A 19,708-nucleotide genomic window follows, 5' to 3' on the forward strand; every position below is an offset into this window, starting at 1 on the left:
TATGTTACATTATTCTGGAGTAAAGTTTGGTTGAGCAGTGCAGTGAAGCAGAGTTTAGTACATCCTACTCAAAACATGAGGATATTAGAGGTATAGAAGAACTCAGGCGCTGCCACCTGTATTTATGCAGTTACAGAACTTCTTGATGACTTCTAATATCTTTATATTTTATGATAGGCAGTATATAATTCCTCACATGCACATGCAGGCACTTGTTTCTATGTCTGTACTGAATATGCAGTATGTCCTGTCGCTGCTCCCAGGGATCTTGAACATGACCTTAAGTTCAAAACATTTTGCAAATAGCAATGGTGCCAGCCCGTGGCCCTGTGCTCTGGCTATTTCTATTTATTCTGCATTTTGCCACGTTTGACCTCATGTATTTATCTGCCAGGAGAGAGACGCCACACGACTTCTATTTACTGATCAATGAATGCTGATTTTGGCAGGCTTCTCTTATCAGGCCTCTCAGAATGGAGTTACCTTTAGGCTATGGGTGTATATTCTTTTCCCCAGAACCTTGTGGCAACAAACTGCCGCCTTCTCTTGCTTCCTGCTGCTAATTTACCTTATTCCCATAGTTTGCCACTGTCATTAACTGTTGTCTTCTTGTGTTTTTCTTTAAAGATAGGCAAAACAAATCAGAACATTCCTGAAATCTTTGAAAATCAATAAATAATTTGCATATTGATCCATTCTAGTGGGAGACAGGAAAAGGTGCTGCTGATGCTGCTACTCAGGGGTTAAACCAGAGACAAAGTGAAGGTGGGAGCAAGAAAACGGAGACATGTGGGAAGGAATATCTGGCTTATAGTTGGTTGCTATATATATTACTTTTGCTGCAATTCATGTGACTCCAAGGAATACAATGCCAATAGCATGCTTTAGGCTGAAGGTACAAGTGCCAGTTTCTGTACTTAAGGTGGCAGAGAATTGCTCAAAGCAAGCTTTCATTGATGTAATGCACACCAAATCAACATTAATGACAGTTCTTCCTGAAAATACAGACTAAATTGCTCATTATCAATCTGTTTAGTATGCATGCTTCACACTATCTGGCTTAAATGCAGCAATATGGAATTAAGCTGAACTGATGTACTATATATGCACAGGGCATGTAGGGGGGGGGATCTGGCAACCCAAGCCATATAGCTATAACTCACACCTAGGGGCCCATTCATTAAAGCACGATTTTTCACCAATTAAAAGCACGATTGGAACCACGATAATTTCTTATGTGCGAAAATTGCACATTCTTTTCTTCGTTGTACAAAAATATCGTGGTTGCGATCCGAAAGTCACAATATTTTCGTATCCGAATGATCGTAAACAGCACGAAAACCTTTCTGGCTTTGAAACTTCAATGAATGATTTTGGAAGCCTTCCATAGGACTCAATGGCACTCTGCAGCTCCAACATGGCCAAAAGATAATCATGATACCGAAGCTTGAATGAATTCTGAAATGGTGATAATCTTCGAGAAAAATATGACTTTTTTGTGGAATTTAACGCAACCCTAGCTACAGTATATTAAATATAAAAGAGGTGTAATCACCTGTCCTCTTCACTTGATTTACCTGAGCATCTCGGGGACACAGGCAGCTGCAGGGAACTGACTGAGGTGGGCACTATTATAGTACTGGGGAGGTTAATCTTTTGCATAGAGCTCATGTGTACTGTAAGGTGATATGCATAGGCAGTATTATGGGAGCTTAGGGGTTAATCCTGTTGCATGGAGCCAATAGCAAAGGTCAACTATAGGAGCTGACCTTTCAGTTCAGGACTGGTAGAGGAGCAACAGTGGGATTGGGGAGGTTGATTCAATCATTTATACGTATATTTTAGCAAGCTGCCCAGTCTTTGTTGAAGAAAAACAGTCCCAGAGCGGCACCACATTTAACTGTCGCTATGGGTCTGCCATATCAACAGAGTAACACTGGCCTGTATACAGACTACAATTGATATGGCTTTTGTGTATTTCGTATAAAGATTTGGCCTAATGAATCGGGCAATACAAGTATTCCAAGGTGGCTTCTAATGTCATTATATTATATGTATGGCTACTTTACTTTACATTGCTGGAGCTGATGACTCCCATTTCCCAGCATAAGCTCTTATTATATGGCCAAACATGGGTTAGTGAAAATCAGCCAGCATGTGAATCCATTCTACTGTATCTGAAATACATAAACAGACACATACTGTGCAATTCCCAGTGTTGCTGAATTAGGAGGTTTAATGAAACAGCTCATTCAGTCAGTATTTCCATTAGTATTTGTAATCATGAGGGTGTCCCTAATCAATGGAAGATATACTTAAAAAAAATCAAATAAGAATAATTGGACTGTAATATAACGATGCAGAAACAGCGCCAGTATCTTCTGGGTTCATTATTGGGTGCCAGATGCAAGTGCAAAGAAATAACCTGAAATAGGCTTCCCCCTCCTGTAGTAACAGATTATGTGCAGTAATAGACTTGACCAACAGTGCTATAGTGTCACCTATGGGTGTTTGTAAGAAACTACAAATTAGGTTCATAGGGTTTGTGGCAATTTTAGGAATGACTATTTTTCAGAGCATGTTCTGTTTAAAGTCTGTGGTTTTTTTTTTTTTTCTTCAGGGCCATTTGTCTGTTTGTCTGCTAGGAGACCCTTTTGGCCTCTGTAGTGGACTTGTATCCCATAGGAATCTGTATTATCACCATGACCACTCCAAGCCCCCCAGACTCTCCCTATCTCTCTCCCTTAAGGCTATTTAGTTCAAGACCTACCCCTTCATTTCTTTATGTAGGCCAATACATAATCTGTTATTTCATATTATCCACCATAATGGGAAACTCTAGTTTGCACAGGGTGACACATAAAGAGGGGCCCATTATTCAACACCTAAATTACATTTGAATTATTTTTTGTACATGCCAGTCCTTAAGTATTCTCTGAAAGGTAAGATACTGTCACCAGCAATGGTCTGTGTTTCAGATTAATGGAGAACTGCACTTTAGGGCAAGGTCACATGAAGCGTATATTCAGAAATGTAAAATGTACCTGGAATAGAGAGAGTAGCAGTTACAATTTGTCCTGTCAATTTGGCATCAATAGCAGCCTGCTGCACCAATTTTTGATATAAGGCATTAAGTGTATAAATAAAATGATATTCAACTGAAATAAACACTATCTTCTAGGGCTGTGAGTCTGTTTGTAAGGTGCTAGTTAAATGGAGGCACGTAGTGCTCCTGGAATTATCCATTTAATCAGCAAATTATGCACGCTACTCTCAACCATCAGGAATGGGCCCACGTGTATGGCGGAGAGGGTGTAGTAGAACTATATCTCTCGGACAGAGGCAGTAAATTGGGCTCCAGTGAGTCTTACACTTAAACAGCAAAGGCTTTATTAACAGGAGTCACAGAAGAAGTAGGCCCAAGAGTTATGATACGTTTTCCCACATATACTCACAAATAGTACTTTTCCCCTTAGGGATCAGTCATTGAACACTGGACTATTTCAACTCGAAAGTATCACACTCCCAGTTTTCAGGCTTCCTCTCAAGTGGAACCTATGTGAGCTATAGTAGTCCCCAGGTCTCCTACAGACACACATTATAGCGTGTAAGCCAAGATCACCAGAGACGCTGTCCATAGCAATGCTTTTATTTTTTAACTTGTAGGTGACTGATCAATACTAATTACTTACAGGTTGCTATGGGCAACCTCACCAGTGATGTTGGCTTAAACATTGCAATAAATATGCCCCAAGTTCCTCTGTAATCTGGGGTATCACACCTATGGGCCTATTTATTATGCTGTGTAAAGCAAGAATCGCCAAAGAAGTGGTGTGAAAAGTTGTGTAAAATAAATGCTGAATTTCGCTGTCTGAACAGCAGATTTTGCAGCATTATTTTATGTAATTTCCAGTAAAAATGCATTTTTTTTTTTAAAGCAGCAAATCCTGGCGATGTGTGCTGAATTTTGCCATCATTTTATATACACAGCATAATAAATAGGCCCCCTAGTGTCATATATGACAAGGGATATCCTTTCTCTGGCTCTACTATCAGTTGTAGTATATTATCATGTCCCACCAGACTGTCCAGATGGATTTCAAAAACGTTGTTCTTACTAATATGCTTTAAAATAGCGACACCTACTGGCCAGTTCCTGAACTGCCAGGAGAATACTTTAACCCGGGAACTTAAAGGGGAACTATCATGTATGTATGTATGTATGTATGTATATATATCTTTATTTATAAAGCACTACTTATGTATGCAGCGCTGTACAGTAGAATACATTAAATGAAAATATTAAATGAAAATATTGAAAATATAAAGTCTAGACAAACATTTTGACAATTAATAGCTTTTAAAATTTTTGCACGGTTACAATGTTATGGCATCAGTGACGCAGAAATGTGTGAGTGACAGAGCAGAGGGAAAGCTGATTTGCTGTAGCATGTCATGAGGCCACACCCCTCAACAGCAAATATGTGCAAAGGGAAGGTAAAGGAATGGAGCTGGGCTGGGCGCTGATGGAGCTGAATTTGTACATATAACAGTAAAGCAGCTTATTCTTTCTATCCTTTCTATCCACATATACACAGCACTTCGGGCTCCTTTGCATTGGGGTTTGTGCTGCTCACCAGCAGGCTTAGATTTGTTGCCAGTCACCCTCCTGCAATTTACACACACAGATACATATCTTACTTTAATAGCCAGATACAGGGGTAACAAAAGAGAGTATAAGAGACTTCCTCCATACCAGTGACACATCAAGTGCAACAATATTACAGACCTCTCTGCACAGGTAACGGTGTGTGTGTACAGGCACATAGACTCCTGTATGTTGGATTCACAGGTTGGGGTTGAACGTTAGTCAGTCAAGAATGGTTGAACCACTCCCAATCCTCTCTGCTCAGAACACAAGCTGCCTGTCAGTACTGAGCCAAGTTAAGCAGGTTCCCATTTATGATAGTTCCCCATTAAGTCCTTCTATAACTAAGGAGCCTCTTAGTCGTCTTAACCCTAGGGGACTGCCAGATCAAAAGCGCTACTATGTTTTCAGTCCCCTCTGTTTAAGAATGATTAAGAGGTTAAGGCCCAGTGCAAATCTCCAGTGTACTGTATATGTGAGAGCAGTTGGAAAGATTGCTTGTATGTAAAATCACATGTGAAAGACCCCAGTAGTAAGTTGGCTGTAGAAAGCTGCTAATAACTTTTAATGGTTCAACATAAAAAAAACTGAAGTAAATGTCAATAGTACAACTCCGACTCATTTTCTTACTGACTTCACATCCCCTTTAAGCATAGCCTGAATTTTTGGGTGCAGATCCCATTTGCTCATAGCTCTGTCTGTTACAAAGCAAGGAAACCATTACTGGTCAGTGAGCGCTGCTAAGGTTTAAATCAGGGCTGTCCAACTGAAGGCTTTTACTATATTTTTTATAGCTCACAGCATACCCAGGATCTCCATAGAGCTCTCTGTATAAGATCAATGTTTTACAATAATATGGTCACCCACACAGATAAATTGGTAGTTAAAAGGGTGCTTCACCCTTTAGGTTAATTTTTAGTATGTTACAGAATGGCATATTCGTCGCAACTTTTCAATTGGTCTACATTTTTTTTTTTAAATACTTTTTAAATTATTTGCCTTCTTCTGACCCCAGCAGCCAAAAAACTATTGCTGTGAGTTTTGCTTTTTATTACTTATCTTTCTATGTATGGCCTCTTCTATTGATACTCTCTTTCAAATCACTGCCAGGCTGCTAGGTTAAATTGGGACCCTAGCAGCCAGATAGCTGCTGAAATTCCAAACTGGAGAGCTGTTGTACAAAAAGTTAAATCATTCAAAGACCACAAATAAAACACAATGAAGGCCAATTGCAAATTGTTTCAGAATAGAGCTCTCTACATTATACTAAAAGTTTATTTAACGGTGAACAACCCCTTTTAAGTGGCCATGGTATGCAAAACCATGGGTAGCCCTTCTGGATGCAACATTAAGGGATAGGTAAACCTTTAAGTGAATGTAAAATTGACGAGAGTGCTATTCTAAAGACTATTTTTTGAGGATTCCAAGATATGAAGGGAAATGTATACAGTTAGTATTAATTTTGTCACAACATCGCCACCTGCTGGTCAGTTTCCAGCTGTGATCTAATATCAAGGAAACTGTCAGGAGAATGAGCTCGGTTGATGTTCTTCAGATAAGACCTTTCTTTCTCATCAGGGGCGCTTCTGCCATTAGGCGAGTTGAGAAACTCGCCCCAGTTACCAGGGGCGGCAAAAAGCCGCTCCTGGTAACTTTAAGAGCCAAATTTCCAGTTTTTAAAACGGAAATTTGGCTCTTCTAGTGCAGAGAGCGCAATTGAGCTCTCTGAACTAGCGATCTCACCGCCCCCGGACCCGCTCCTGCGCTCAGAAGGTAAGCGCTGGGGAGCGGGATCCAGGAGCCGCCTCAGGCGGCGATATGTCCAGAATCGCCCCTGTTTCTCATGCCAAACCCTTCAGAAACTGACTAGTAGGTGGCGCTGTTCTACAAAATTCATTCATATTAGCAGTACACATTCCCCTTAATATCTTATAATCTTGAAATAAAATAATATTTTAAAGGTTTACTTACCTTTAATGGGTATGACTGCAGACACCTTAGGATTACTGCATACATACACACACACAAACCATTCTGATTTGAAGTTCTACTTGATCAGCCCTTTTTGCTGAGCTAAGTGGCAGAACAGTGTACAGCTCAAACTAGAATACCTTGGCCTATGTTATACTAAAAGTTCATTTCAAGCTGATACGCCCCTTTTGAGCTGGCCATACATAGGCCATGCAGACCAATTAAAACGTTCCTTTCATTGTTCTATCTGCAGCTGTCTGATCACAGCTAGTCACTGACTGGTGGTTATGGGTTACTGTGTTGGTAAGTGAGCCTGACACTGGGTGCCGGTGCAGCCTATGCCATGGGAAACATGCTACAAAAGGAGACGGTGCTGCCAGTTTATGACATAAAAGTACTTTATTGATTGCACAATTGTTGCTCAGTACATCTTATTTACCAAATAAATTATTTCCTATATATAAAAATAAAACAGTGACAGAAAGATACAGGAGGAGTTGCCTAGCTCGTATGAAGGAGGCTCACTTACAGCGAGATACAGGACGCCTGCACTAGAGCCTTTAGGATGGGTAAATATGACAAGATGAACCCAGAAATCCTACTGGAGTGTATAAAAAGGTGGAATAAAAACAATCAACGCATATGGACTTCAAAATAAAAAGTGTTTCATATATATATATATATATATATATATATACATATATATATATATATACATATATATATATATATATATATTTATATAAAAAAGAGAAAAAAGGTTTAATACAATTAGTGCAAGTCTGGAAAATATTTTTAGGGGGTGTGTATAAGTGTCTTTCCTGTCTGGCAGAAAACTACACTTGTGTATTGCTTTATGGCTGGGGATTTCAGATATAGACCCACAGGACCAAAACATTTGTCTGGCAAGTCACATGGCATAAATAATTACTACTTACTGCACTGCTACCTTGAAATGGTATTTGACTTAACTACCTATTCGCATGGAAGAAGGCTCAACCAGACCATACACTGGCCAATAAAAGCTGCCAACTTGGCCCCTTCAGAGCAAGCAGGTAGCTTACGTGCTCATGTATGGGGCCCTCCTAAGAGCCTGTCTAACTCGTACCTGCCAGGTTGGTAAATCTTGTTGGATGAAGACCACTGACTGGGTAAACAAACAGATTTAATAAAGTATGGCAGGGAATTACATTAAGGTAGACATTATGAGATAAGAATATCCATTTGACCAACTAATTGCGACTAGCCCTGTATGAATGCAAGTACCATGGAGGAAACAAGACAGTGGCAATAAATCACTGGCAAGATGAAGAGCAAGTTCATAACAGTTATATACGGAATTGGAGGGTTTGTGCTCAGTGGTTTCAAACTATAATGGTCAAAAATGAATATATATACACACAAATGGATTATCTACTCAATAAAGCAGAAACCTTGTATCACTGCTTGATAGCGACAAGCTGAATTTCTGAATTGGAGAATGCTTGGAGGATCTGCTCACAATAAATATGAAAAAGGGTGATATTTCTATTCAGCCAGCAAACACACATCCAAAAGTTCCTCTTGAGAGCGATAAGATCCATGTACCAGGCACATACAGATGTTTCAGGTCATTACTTGGTTCTTTAAACATTGTGGGGAACAAATTATTACAATTATAACTGAGCTCTAAAGTACATTTTCCTAAAGGGGAACTCCACCGAAACGTAAGCTTTTTTTAAAGTAAACATAATTTCAAGCAACTTTGCAATTACCTAAGCCTGGCACCCTGTTCTCCTGCTGATCTGCCTGACTACTTTGACTCAAAAAAACAAAAACCCCTAAACAAATAGTAGTTGACTGCCCTCAACCTGCATCATCCAAATCCCACAATTCCCTGCACACGTGATGTCAATAAGGAAAAGGACATCATAGTGAAATGCATTGTGGGTTTTGTAGTCCCTGCATGATGTATGTAAACTGTAAATATGTGGTTACAATTTGTCCAATTGTTACAATGTTTAGTTCCAACTTTGCAATTTGTCTTATTTTTGTGTTCCTTTTCTGCATTTTTCCAGCTTTTTGATGGGGGTCACTGACCCCAGCAAAAACTATTGCTCTGTAAGGCTACAGTTTTATTGTTATTGTTGCTTTTTATTTATCTTTCTATTTAGGCTCTCCTCTATTCATATTCCCATTTCTGGTTCAAATTACTGCCTGGTGGTTAGGGAAAATAACACTGTAGTATCCAAACGAAATTCCAAAGTGGAGAGCTGCCGAACAGAGAGCTAAATAACTAGAAAGCTACAATAAATAAAAGGCAAATAGCCCAAGATTATCATTGTATAATGTAAAGGTGAACCATCCATTTAAAAAATCAGTGACACTTTGTACTTAGTGTATATTGGAAAGTTGCTTAGAATTGAATTTGCTTTCCCTCCGTTTTTGGGCAAGTCAACTCTCATTGTTGCTCTCTTAGTAGTTCCTATACATTCTTAACATCCATACTCATAAAAGAACATTTAAAAAAGAATTGGTTATTTAAAAACACTAAAATATGCTGACACAGTAATAAAGCAAAAATGCAAATGTATATGTGTTTCAGTTACATTCATCCACAATTTTATTAACTTTATATTTGTTATTGGTACCACGCAAGAGACATGATTTGGGGCAGAGGGTGAACTACTTTATTTGACATTAGCTAAGGGTACCAAGTTCCTTAATGGCTTCTGGCAGCACCTGCTATACAGAGCCCTGGCATCTTCCAAAGGCAAATTGTCAATGCTTTGCATGACCATCATGACCAACATATTAAGTGATAAATGCCATTCAGTCACTGTATTAGCTTCAGGTTGGAACTAGTAGCAGCAGGTATATTAGCCTGGTAGCTCCATATTCAACAAGCAAATGATCAAACAGGTAGCCTTTTACTCACCCATGGTCAGTTCTCTGGTAATGTGTTTAAAATAACCAGTTAAACTCTTACAGGATGACTAGGACAAATCAGGTCTGGTGGCTTTTAGTTGATCTGCTGCATAACTGTCCAGTATGACCCAAACTAGGTGTAGCCCATTAAAGTACTAGAATTAAAGATACACTGACTCTCAGTCTGAATATTAAAATGTTCCCATTTAAGAGAAGGTGGCTTCATCTATGCATGGCGGAATCTTTTATTATGGCTTATGGATTTTGAAATATGTAATTTACGTTAATATTACATTATTAGTTCCCTCATCATTCATGGCTGCATTTTATAGGTATGACAGTTTCCCATAACACACTTAGCTGCCCAATTAACCAATGGGAGAGAAAGTAGCATGCATGAAAAAAAGCATAAATAAGAGAGAACAGGGGTCATTTTTCACAATTAAAATACTTTGGACATCGACACTTTGAATTATAGTAATATATAATAATAATATAAATGGAAACATTCTGTAGAAAAAGCAAAATGGAACAAAAGTCAAGGAGGAGCCGAAGGTTGCAGATATCCGACTTAGTGTTAGTGAATGACAGCCCTGCCTGGCTGTATGAATAACCCACAGATACCATGGTGAGTGGAGAGCGTACATGTACACAGAAAGGTATTTATTTTATGTAGTGTCTGACCTTTCTGCAGAATAAAAATATTAAAATAGTAAACTTGAGCCTAGCAGTATGCAGGGAGCAGTATGCACCATCAATGTGATCAGGGGTAAAACAGTGGCAGACAAAATGGTCATTGGTTAATAGCGCTGATAGGGGGACCCCCACTGAGAAAGGCCTGAGCGTTTGTGCACTGTTATGTGTGCTATTTTCTGTCTAATTTTAGTGCTGGTAAAAATGTCCCAGATGTCATAGCCCTGAAGCCTAAAACAACCTACTATCAAATAAAAGAGCACATTGTGCACAGCTTGCTAGCAAGACACTTCATCTTATGGAAAATACCCCTGGGCTACATGGGGGAATCTGCTGCCAATGCAGGTAAAGACACCCACCTCAGATCCAGGCACTGCACAAGTACAACTGCCAAATTACATTGTAGAATCGTGATAATTGTAGTTTAGCATCTTATGAGCGGAGCACCAGTTTGCACTTGGAAGCACTTGCTATTCATTCATGCATACAGCCCATGTGTACACCTCTGATTGTTATAATTTCCTCTAATATACAATAGCACAGAGCCATTGAACTAACAGCCCACTGCCTGCAGGAAACTAACACTCCTCCTGGGGAAATAAACCTTAAAATGCACCCCCTGCCCGTACCTTTGGGAATATTTACTTGAAAGAACAGGGAGTTCATAAAAACAGAAACCAAGGCAGCGAGGAACCCAAGTCACAGTGAAGCTGTGTGTGCTTTCTAGGTTACATGGATATGCATGTGTAAAGGGGGAAGCTCATATAGAGCAGATCATGGGTAAAGTGCAGCTTGTCTAATGCAATTCTACTAAAATCAGGACTTCCCACCATTATAAGACTTTGCTGAGCAGATGGCATCACTGATATATAGAATTCCATATGCCAGGAACCCTGTCAGTAATACTCCTGGATTTTTTATGTAATAATTGCAATGCCAGGATCCGCTGAACACTGGCTGAGAAATGTCATTAACCTTTGGCTTGGTTCTAAGGTGCTTTCAATTTTCATCACAGCCCTCTTATCTGCAAGTATAAGAAAGACTATCCAAGAGGCAAGGGCAAGTCAACAAGTATACCAACAAATTTCAGGTGAAAATATTTAAATACAGTAAAAAAAAAAAAAAAAAAAATCACAGACCATGAACAGTTAACTTAGAACTTGGAGAATGAACATGGCTGCTTATCCCTGCCAAGTGCAAACCTAAAATCATGTGATCCTATGAGGCAGAATGGGAAGAAGTTCATATCTTCCAACATACTATAATACACTGAAATGAAACAAAAAAGATCACTTTAACAGGAAAAAAGCCACAAAGAGCAGTGACAATGGCACCACTGTTCAAGATAGGACTGACAGAAGCCTGACCAAGAGGGGTGGGTCCATAGCTAATATACAAGGTGACCGGTGTTCCACAATGACAATGAAAACAAATCCACACCTTGTACAGATAAACCAACTAGGAAGTGTTGTCCTTTCTTTGGAGATAATTGTATACACTATGTGGGAAAAGCATAGGTACAGTACTACAACTGGCATAGGCTTCTCTCTCCCTGCCATAAGGATATCAGAACCCCATGCAATGTTCCCACTCATAGTCCCTTGGCTCTGTAGCAGCCTGGCACGAGTGCCTACTTGTTTTTATCCTCTACAGCACTCCTTACAGTCCTGATATGGCTTACTCCTCATCAACTGACAAAAGGAATCCCAGAATGAAATTGATTGCCCGCTGCCGTTCACTCGGTGTCTGTTTCCCAATTAAGTTTGGCGGAGGTCGTAGCAGGAGGCTAGTAAAGACTGTGGCTGTTTAAATAACAAAAGATAAAAAAAGATATTTGAAATTGGGAAGGGGAATGGTGGCAACAACCTCTATGCTGGCATAACCCAACAGTCACACAGAAATTTGCTATGATCTTGATTAGGCTGGTTGTAGTGGGTATTTTACAGATTACACAAGTACTGCACAGAAAGGTCCTTATGTTACTGAATACTTAGCAGATGTATGCCCTGTTTATATATAAATGCAACAAGAATAAAAGATGCCCATGCACTCACTTATCCTAAGCCCTTACCGATCATGTTGGCACTCAGGTTGTTGTCTCCAGTGTACTTAAGCAGCTCTCTGAGAAATGCCATTAAATATCGAAAAACGTTTCGATGGCACCGCGGCAATTGAGAAATCACCTATGCGTAAAAAGATAAGCAGCAGAGCAAGAGTCAGGGGTCAAGAACCAAAAAAAAAAAGGTGCCTAAGCATAAAGTATATTGAATATTCTCAGAGACATAAATATATGTCCAGCAGAAACAAGTTGGCAATGTAAAAAGCACAAAGATTGCTAAAAGGTTTAGTAACCGATACTGTGAGTCACAAAATTTGAAGCAAAGTTTGAGAATGTTATCACATAACCCCCACATAAAGTGCTGGCATTAAAGTGCTGGAATATGACCACAAAGCCTCTCATAAACGTGAATTAAATCCCTGTATTAAATACCTGCAGGAAAAAAGACCTGTTACAGCTGAGCAACAGGAGGATTCCATTATTATTATTAACATGTATGTATGTATAAAGTTTCAACATATTCCACTGCTCTGTACAATGAATGGTTTTATACATACAGAATTACACACAAAGCAACCAATAACCAATACAAGAGGTAAGAGGGCCCTGCACAAAAGAGCTTATAATCTATAAGGAGAAGTGGTACTCCATTCAATTACATGACCAGCTACAAGGCCATGTTTGTGTACTTTGCTGGCAGCTGAAAAACACTGGTGGAGAAAATGCCCCATGTGCCATGGGTCTTAAGAGAACCAACATCTCTCTGAAAAACGTGTTAAGCAATGACAGGTTTATTTCTCAAATAGGGCTGTTCGGGTATAAAATATGCTTGATATAAATAAATGGAGAGAATGCACTTACCTGCCACAAGAATACAAGCTATTGGACTGTAACTACATTGTACATACCTGTCGGCAAAGTCGGGTATCATGGGAGCAGTCAATGCATCTCTGGTACAGTTCATAACAAATAACTGGTTCTGGCAGTGCTTCCAAAAAGATCAGTAATGCTTCTGCAACCGAATGGTTACTACCAGCTAGAGAGATTGAGTTAAGGTCTGTCTAAATAGAGGAATCATGTCAACAATTATACTTTTACATTGGTCATTAATATTAGGCATCATGCTCTGCCCCTCCCGACAGGGAGGGCCCAAAGTTATATTTAGCAGTTTATGTTAAATGAATGAACACAAAGTACGACGACCTCTATACAATAACAGCCTTTTAAGGATACGAATTGTTTCAGGAATGCTGGTATCTAAACAGTCAATTATCTGCTGCAATTCCTCTTGTTTTCCTGGGGTCTGAAAGAGATCCTCCTGTAAAACAACAAAGAGGATATAAAAAAAAACTGTGTGTATAGATACTCCTTTATAGACTGTGTAAAGCAGTGATTCCCAACACGTTGCTCACCAACCCTTTGAATGTTGCTCTCAGTGCCCCCAAAGCAGGTAGTTATTTTGAATTCCTGACTTGGGGGCAAGTTTAGGTTGAATAAAAACAAGATTTACTACCAAATAAAGCCTCCTGTAAACTGATAGCGTGCATAGAGGCTGCCTAATAGCCAATCTTAGCCCTTATTTGGCTCCTCCATGAACTTTTATGATGCTTGTGTTGCTCTTTAAGTCATCTTACACTTGACTGTGGCTCACGAGTAAGAAAGGTTGGGGACCTCTGGTGTAGAGTATAAGGGGACAGCTTGTGCTGCACACACACAGCATATTTACTCTATCTGCATTTATATATTGCTTTCATTGTATAGGGTGCTTCAAAAGAGCACTAAAACTACTGTATAGAGAATTCTCTGTTAAGGAAATTCTATGGTTGAATTGGTAAATACACATGTCCTTTTACTTTAATTAGTAACTATAACTACCTATAAAAAGCAGAAAGAGGAATTCTATAGGCTATAGATTCCCCTCCCTTCGCCCCCCTCCCAGCAGCCGATCAGCACAACAATGGGAAGATAAGCAAGATAGCAGCTCCCAGAATATCAGAATAGCACTCGATAGTAAGAAATCAAAGTCCGGCTTGTGACTCCTCCAGTTACATGGGAATAGGAGAAACAAAAGGTTACCTGAAAGCAGTTTTAATGTTTTTTGAATGCTTTTTGAAAGCTTAGACTCAGGCACAATGCACTGAGATGGCTGCCTACACACAAACATGCAAAAAAAAAAAAAAAAAAAAACATTTGTTGGTTGGGGCTCAGTCAGCTATTTTAAGACTGGCTACAATAAGTAAGAAATACATTCATCATGGATGTGGTACTCAGCTCTGCCATTCAGACCCAACTGATCATTGAGCCAAGATGACCCTACCTGAATGAGCTGATCTTATTTGGTATGGCCTCTTGGCCAGCTTATGACAGTACAATCCGAATTGAATGGTTGCTATGGGTTACTGCATTTAACCAATAAGTACATGAACTAATTATGGGCACAAAAGGAAAGTATCATTTAAAATGAACAGCATGGAGCACTGCAAAGTTTGTGCTGAGAGAGGAGGCTTTGGAAAGGACAAGCAGCAGGGGCTGAAGACTACCCTTGGTACAACCACACTCACAACAGCTTGAGAAGCACAATGTTAATATACTGCATTGAGGAACCAAACTAAAAAGTGTTTGCTGATGTGTGTTTTATAGATATTGTAAAGAAAAGACCCATGCGCCCCCTAACAAACCTGCCGGCAAGCATTTTTATATAGGTGATCGACCAAGAGCCAGATCTCCTTTGGGATTTTCATGGGCTTGTCAGCTGTCTCATCACTTTCCAGTGGAAGCATCTGCAGAGCCGCTTTCTCCTAAGGGAATACAGAGATTTAATAACTACTGTAGCACTTGCTATATATGCTGCAGAGAAAGTCACATTAAAAAATCAAACAGTGGAGAATCTCTATAAAATATCAAGTTAAAGATACAAGCTACTTTCACATTGAAACAGCAGCTCAGTGGGTAAGACAATGTACGACGAGAGGCCGAGGTTCCATTCCTGGTCAGTTATTGTGTTTTTATGGGCATTTTATTTAAAGTGATACTAATTGCTTTACACAAATGAACAGACTTACTCTGCAGTGTGACAAAGAATTTGTACATGCCCCAGCTATTAGCTTGCATACCTTCTGGCCTGTCATTTACATTGTGTTACAACCATTAAATACATCTGTGGCCATGTCTTAAAGACAGATTTATAGATCCTATGTCGATCTGTTTAAAGGGGACATATTGGGTAAAGTAAAAACTTTTGCAATTTGCATAAATATTTGCTTTTTGTGTAGATTTCATATTAGCAGTTCTTACACATATTATACAATGTACCCACAACGTTGAGCACTAGAACTGATCATTAGGTTAGACTTTACCCTATACAGCTGAATACAAATGTTTAGGCCACCTTTCCAAATTAGATATTTATTTGAAAGTGAAAGGTAGGACAACTATTGCTTAAAGCAACATATTTGCAAATGTTAATGCAGTTAATTTTTTTTCTCCTAAATCATAGGAAACAAAAATATAGTAACTGGGATATGGGTATAAGCTTGTGCACCCTAGGAAGTATTTAGTAACACCCCATTTGTATTAAGGGTCTTGGCTGACAAATAAGTGGTGTTGTACCGTTCAACATGATTTGGAATGGAAAGTCGTCAGTAGGGACCAGCGACCAAATAACAAATGTCAATTACAGAGGTAAACAAAACAGCATCTAGACAAGCCAGAGGCCTTTTGAAAACAAGCACTGTTGATAAATTTAACTCATTGGCCACAATCACCAGAGGTTTGTTTGGAGAAAAACAGAAGCATGTGGTGAAAAAACACCTTGCCATGGGGTGGATCAATTATGCTTTGGAGTTTTGGGGCAGCCAGTGGCACAAAAAACATTGTATGTGTAGGAAGGAAGGAAAAAGAAGTTACACTAAATATCAGCAACATCTGGATGCCAAGGTGAAACAGTCAGCCAAGAGCCTAAAAAGGGCATGGCTCCTACAACAAAACAATGACCCTAAATATACTGCAAAAGCCACCGTGAGCTACATGAAAAAAAGTAAGATGAAAGTTTTGGAATGGCCTGACAGTACGTGGCTAGATCATTCAAGATGGCCCAAGATCTCTGAATTGGAAGAGATCTGCAAGGAAAAGTTGGCAATATTGGGAGCAACAACACCATGAAGTCCAAAGAACACACCAGACAGGTCAGGGATAAAGTTATTGAGAAATTTAAAGCAGGCTTAGGCTACAAAAAGATTTCCAAAGCCTTGAACATCCCACGGAGCACTGTTCAAGCGATCATTCAGAAATGGAAGGAGTATGGCACAACTGTAAACCTACCAAGACAAGGCCGTCCACCTAAACTCACAGGCCGAACAAGGAGAGCGCTGATCAGAAATGCAGCCAAGTGGCCCATGGTGACTCTGGACGAGCTGCAGAGATCTACAGCTCAGGTGGGGGAATCTGTCCATAGGACAACTATTAGTCGTGCACTGCACAAAGTTGGCCTTTATGGAAGAGCGGCAAGAAGAAAGCCATTGTTAACAGAAAACCATAAGAAGTCCCGTTTGCAGTTTGCCACAAGCCATGTGGGGGACACAGCAAACATGTGGAACAAGGTGCTCTGGTCAGATGAGACCAAAATGGAACTTTTTGGCCAAAATGCAAAACGCTATGTGTGGCGGAAAACACTGCACATCACTCTGAACAAACCATCCCCACTGTCAAATATGGTGGTGGCAGCATCATGCTCTGGGGGGGCTTCTCTTCAGCAGGGACAGAGAAGCTGGTCAGAGTTGATGGGAAGATGGATGGAGCCAAATACAGGGCAATCTTGGAAGAAAACCTCTTGGAGTCTGCAAAAGACTTGAGACTGGGGCGGAGGTTCACCTTCCAGCAGGACAACGACCCTAAACATAAAGCCAGGGCAACAATGGAATGGTTTAAAACAAAACATATCCATGTGTTAGAATGGCCCAGTCAAAGACCAGATCTAAATCCAATCGAGAATCTGTGGCAAGATCTGAAAACTGCTGTTCACAAACGCTGTCCATCTAATCTGACTGAGCTGGAGCTGTTTTGCAAAGAAGAATGGGCAAGGATTTCAGTCTCTAGATGTGCAAAGCTGGTAGAGACATACCCTAAAAGCCTGGCAGCTGTAATTGCAGCAAAAGGTGGTTCTACAAAGTACTGACTCAGGGGGCTGAATAATTACGCACACCCCACTTTGCAGCTATTTATTTGTAAAAAAATGTTTGGAATCATGTATGATTTTCGTTCCACGTCTCACGTGTACACTACTTTGTATTGGTCTTTCACGTGGAATTCCAATTAAATTGATTCATGTTTGTGGCTGTAATGTGACAAAATGTGGAAAAGTTCAAGGGGGCCGAATACTTTTGCAAGCCACTGTATATTGGGCAAGCTTTTGCACATCCCACAATTACTACTTTGTTTGTTCCTATATTTTAAAGTTTGTGAAATAAAATGTAACTGTGCATTCGCATTTGAAAATATGTTGTTTTACACGGATTCCTCCATTAGTTGTTTTACAAAATATGCAGTTTGGCACGGGCAGCCCACAATTTGTCATTCAACTGTATATCCCCTTTAGGCCGAAACTGGTTAAAAAACAGCACAGGGACAGGACAGATCAAATAAAAATAAACATAATTACATTTGCTTATTTAGGTAGGATGACAGTTAAGACAGCACTGCCAATGACAGATGAACACAAAAAGGATCGAACACAATGAAGACTGCATAAACAATAAAACCAATATGAACACCACCCAGCTATAAGGGGCAATATACGCACATGTTCAATGTGAGCCCAATAAACAGGGGTTATTATTGGAAAAATAAACAAAAACAAATATTCTTTCATTAATGCTTTAATCATACTGCACACAGTGAATTTGGAGATTTGTAATACATATCCCTCTGCCTCCTGAAAAAAAACTATGCTGCCTGGTTTATAGCCTCTGAGCCATGTTTGTGGAATACAATAGACAGTTTCTTTGGTACAAACAAAGAACATATCATGAAATGGTTTTAGGCTTTAAGTAACCCAGTTAGATGACAACAGGAAGAAGAGGTTTTGTTGAACCTTGTACATATATTGCCCCTTCAGTTATTTTGCTGGAAGAGAGGCCTGGCAGATAAAGGCAGAGACTGACACAAGGACATTACTGAATTCCAATACAGATAAGATCAGATCACCGACAGGGGAAAATAACTAGAAGCAAAACAAATCTGTACTCTATATTGCGTTACCTTCTCTGAGAAGCTGTCTTCTCCCTAAGAGCAGAAGAAAGCAGGAGGCAGAAAGAAAGGAAAAGAAATGGTGAGATTTACCAATTTCAGATGTTAAAGATATGAAGTACGTGGATTTTATAGAGTACGATGATCTTCTGTTAGTGGATCCCAGAAAGGAAGAACGGTTATGTACATTATAAAACAAGAGTTTGGATTTACAATGATTTAGATGATCTGGAGAACATTCTTCATTATTCAGTAATATTAGGGTATTGGTTGGAGGAGGAGACATTTGTTAAACAAGCAAATCTTTCCCCCAATATGCCCAAATTGGGTGGGCGATATTGTGCTTATCCAATGAAAGGGACAGAAAAAGTCAGGGGGAGGACTGCAACAATGAGCCGAGGTCCCTGATTTGGCGAAAAATGAAGACTGTCCCCATTTTTTAAGTAAAAATTCTATTCTATCCTGCTCCAATAATTGCCCTATCATTCCCAGTGTGTATTATTTTAAATGCTTTATTAGTTTATTTGTAAAACGTCGCATCCGGTCATTTCAAATACAGTGATACAGCGATCCACAAGATGCAGAATCCACTATGCAACGATCGACTTATCAATCCTAGCCTTCCTTCTGTATAGGAAGGAATCGGGCTAGGAGGAGATGTCGATCATTGCACAGTGGATTCTGAATTTTCTGGATCGCTGTATCGCCATATTTGAAATGACTGGATGCAATGTTTTTACAAGGTATTTTCTAATAAAGCATTTAAAATAATAAACACTGGGAAGAATAGGGCAATTATTGGAGCAGGGTAGAATAGATTTTTTACTTAAAATTACATGTTACTTTTCCTTTAAAGAGCAAGGTCATTTTGACACTTCGGCATGACAACACTTGCACTGGCTAGGAGTGAAGTACTAAACTCAAGAACTCTGATGTTGAATGTGCAATGCGTTGACAGTTGCAGGCATCACTACCTGTTTCCTATTGTGGTTTCTGGGAACACAATACAGCAGTGTGCATAAAACTATGTAAGTCAGCTCATAAAAAAACAGACTTAGGCTGATACTGTTAAATGGGATAACAATCAAATATTTTATACTGAGTGCTACTAACCTAGGTTTCCCCAAGAATATCGCACAGGAATTTTATCTTGTTGTTCAATAAACCAAATAGAATGCTCTTTTATA

The 19,708-nt window shown here is 39.5% G+C and overlaps 1 protein-coding gene across 2 annotated transcripts in view; it reads right to left on the reverse strand.

The window, feature by feature from the left end:
• Positions 1-6,999: 6,999 nt before the first annotated feature.
• ocrl (oculocerebrorenal syndrome of Lowe) overlaps positions 7,000-19,708 on the reverse strand; it is a 46,981-nt gene continuing 34,272 nt past the window's right edge. The window contains exons 19-24 of one of the 2 annotated variants that reach the window (XM_004919195.4): positions 18,534-18,557; positions 14,957-15,076; positions 13,512-13,596; positions 13,187-13,314; positions 12,291-12,402; positions 7,000-12,021 (exon numbers count right to left, since the gene is read on the reverse strand). In XM_004919195.4, coding sequence (XP_004919252.2) covers positions 11,897-12,021; positions 12,291-12,402; positions 13,187-13,314; positions 13,512-13,596; positions 14,957-15,076; positions 18,534-18,557 — 594 coding nt within the window. In that variant the 3' untranslated portion in view covers positions 7,000-11,896. The remainder of the gene's footprint in view (positions 12,022-12,290; positions 12,403-13,186; positions 13,315-13,511; positions 13,597-14,956; positions 15,077-18,533; positions 18,558-19,708) is intronic. The other variant, XM_004919196.4, reaches the window with a different exon arrangement.

This window comes from Xenopus tropicalis, chromosome 8 (assembly GCF_000004195.4).
Source record: "Xenopus tropicalis strain Nigerian chromosome 8, UCB_Xtro_10.0, whole genome shotgun sequence".
Classification (NCBI taxonomy): Eukaryota; Metazoa; Chordata; class Amphibia; order Anura; family Pipidae; genus Xenopus; species Xenopus tropicalis.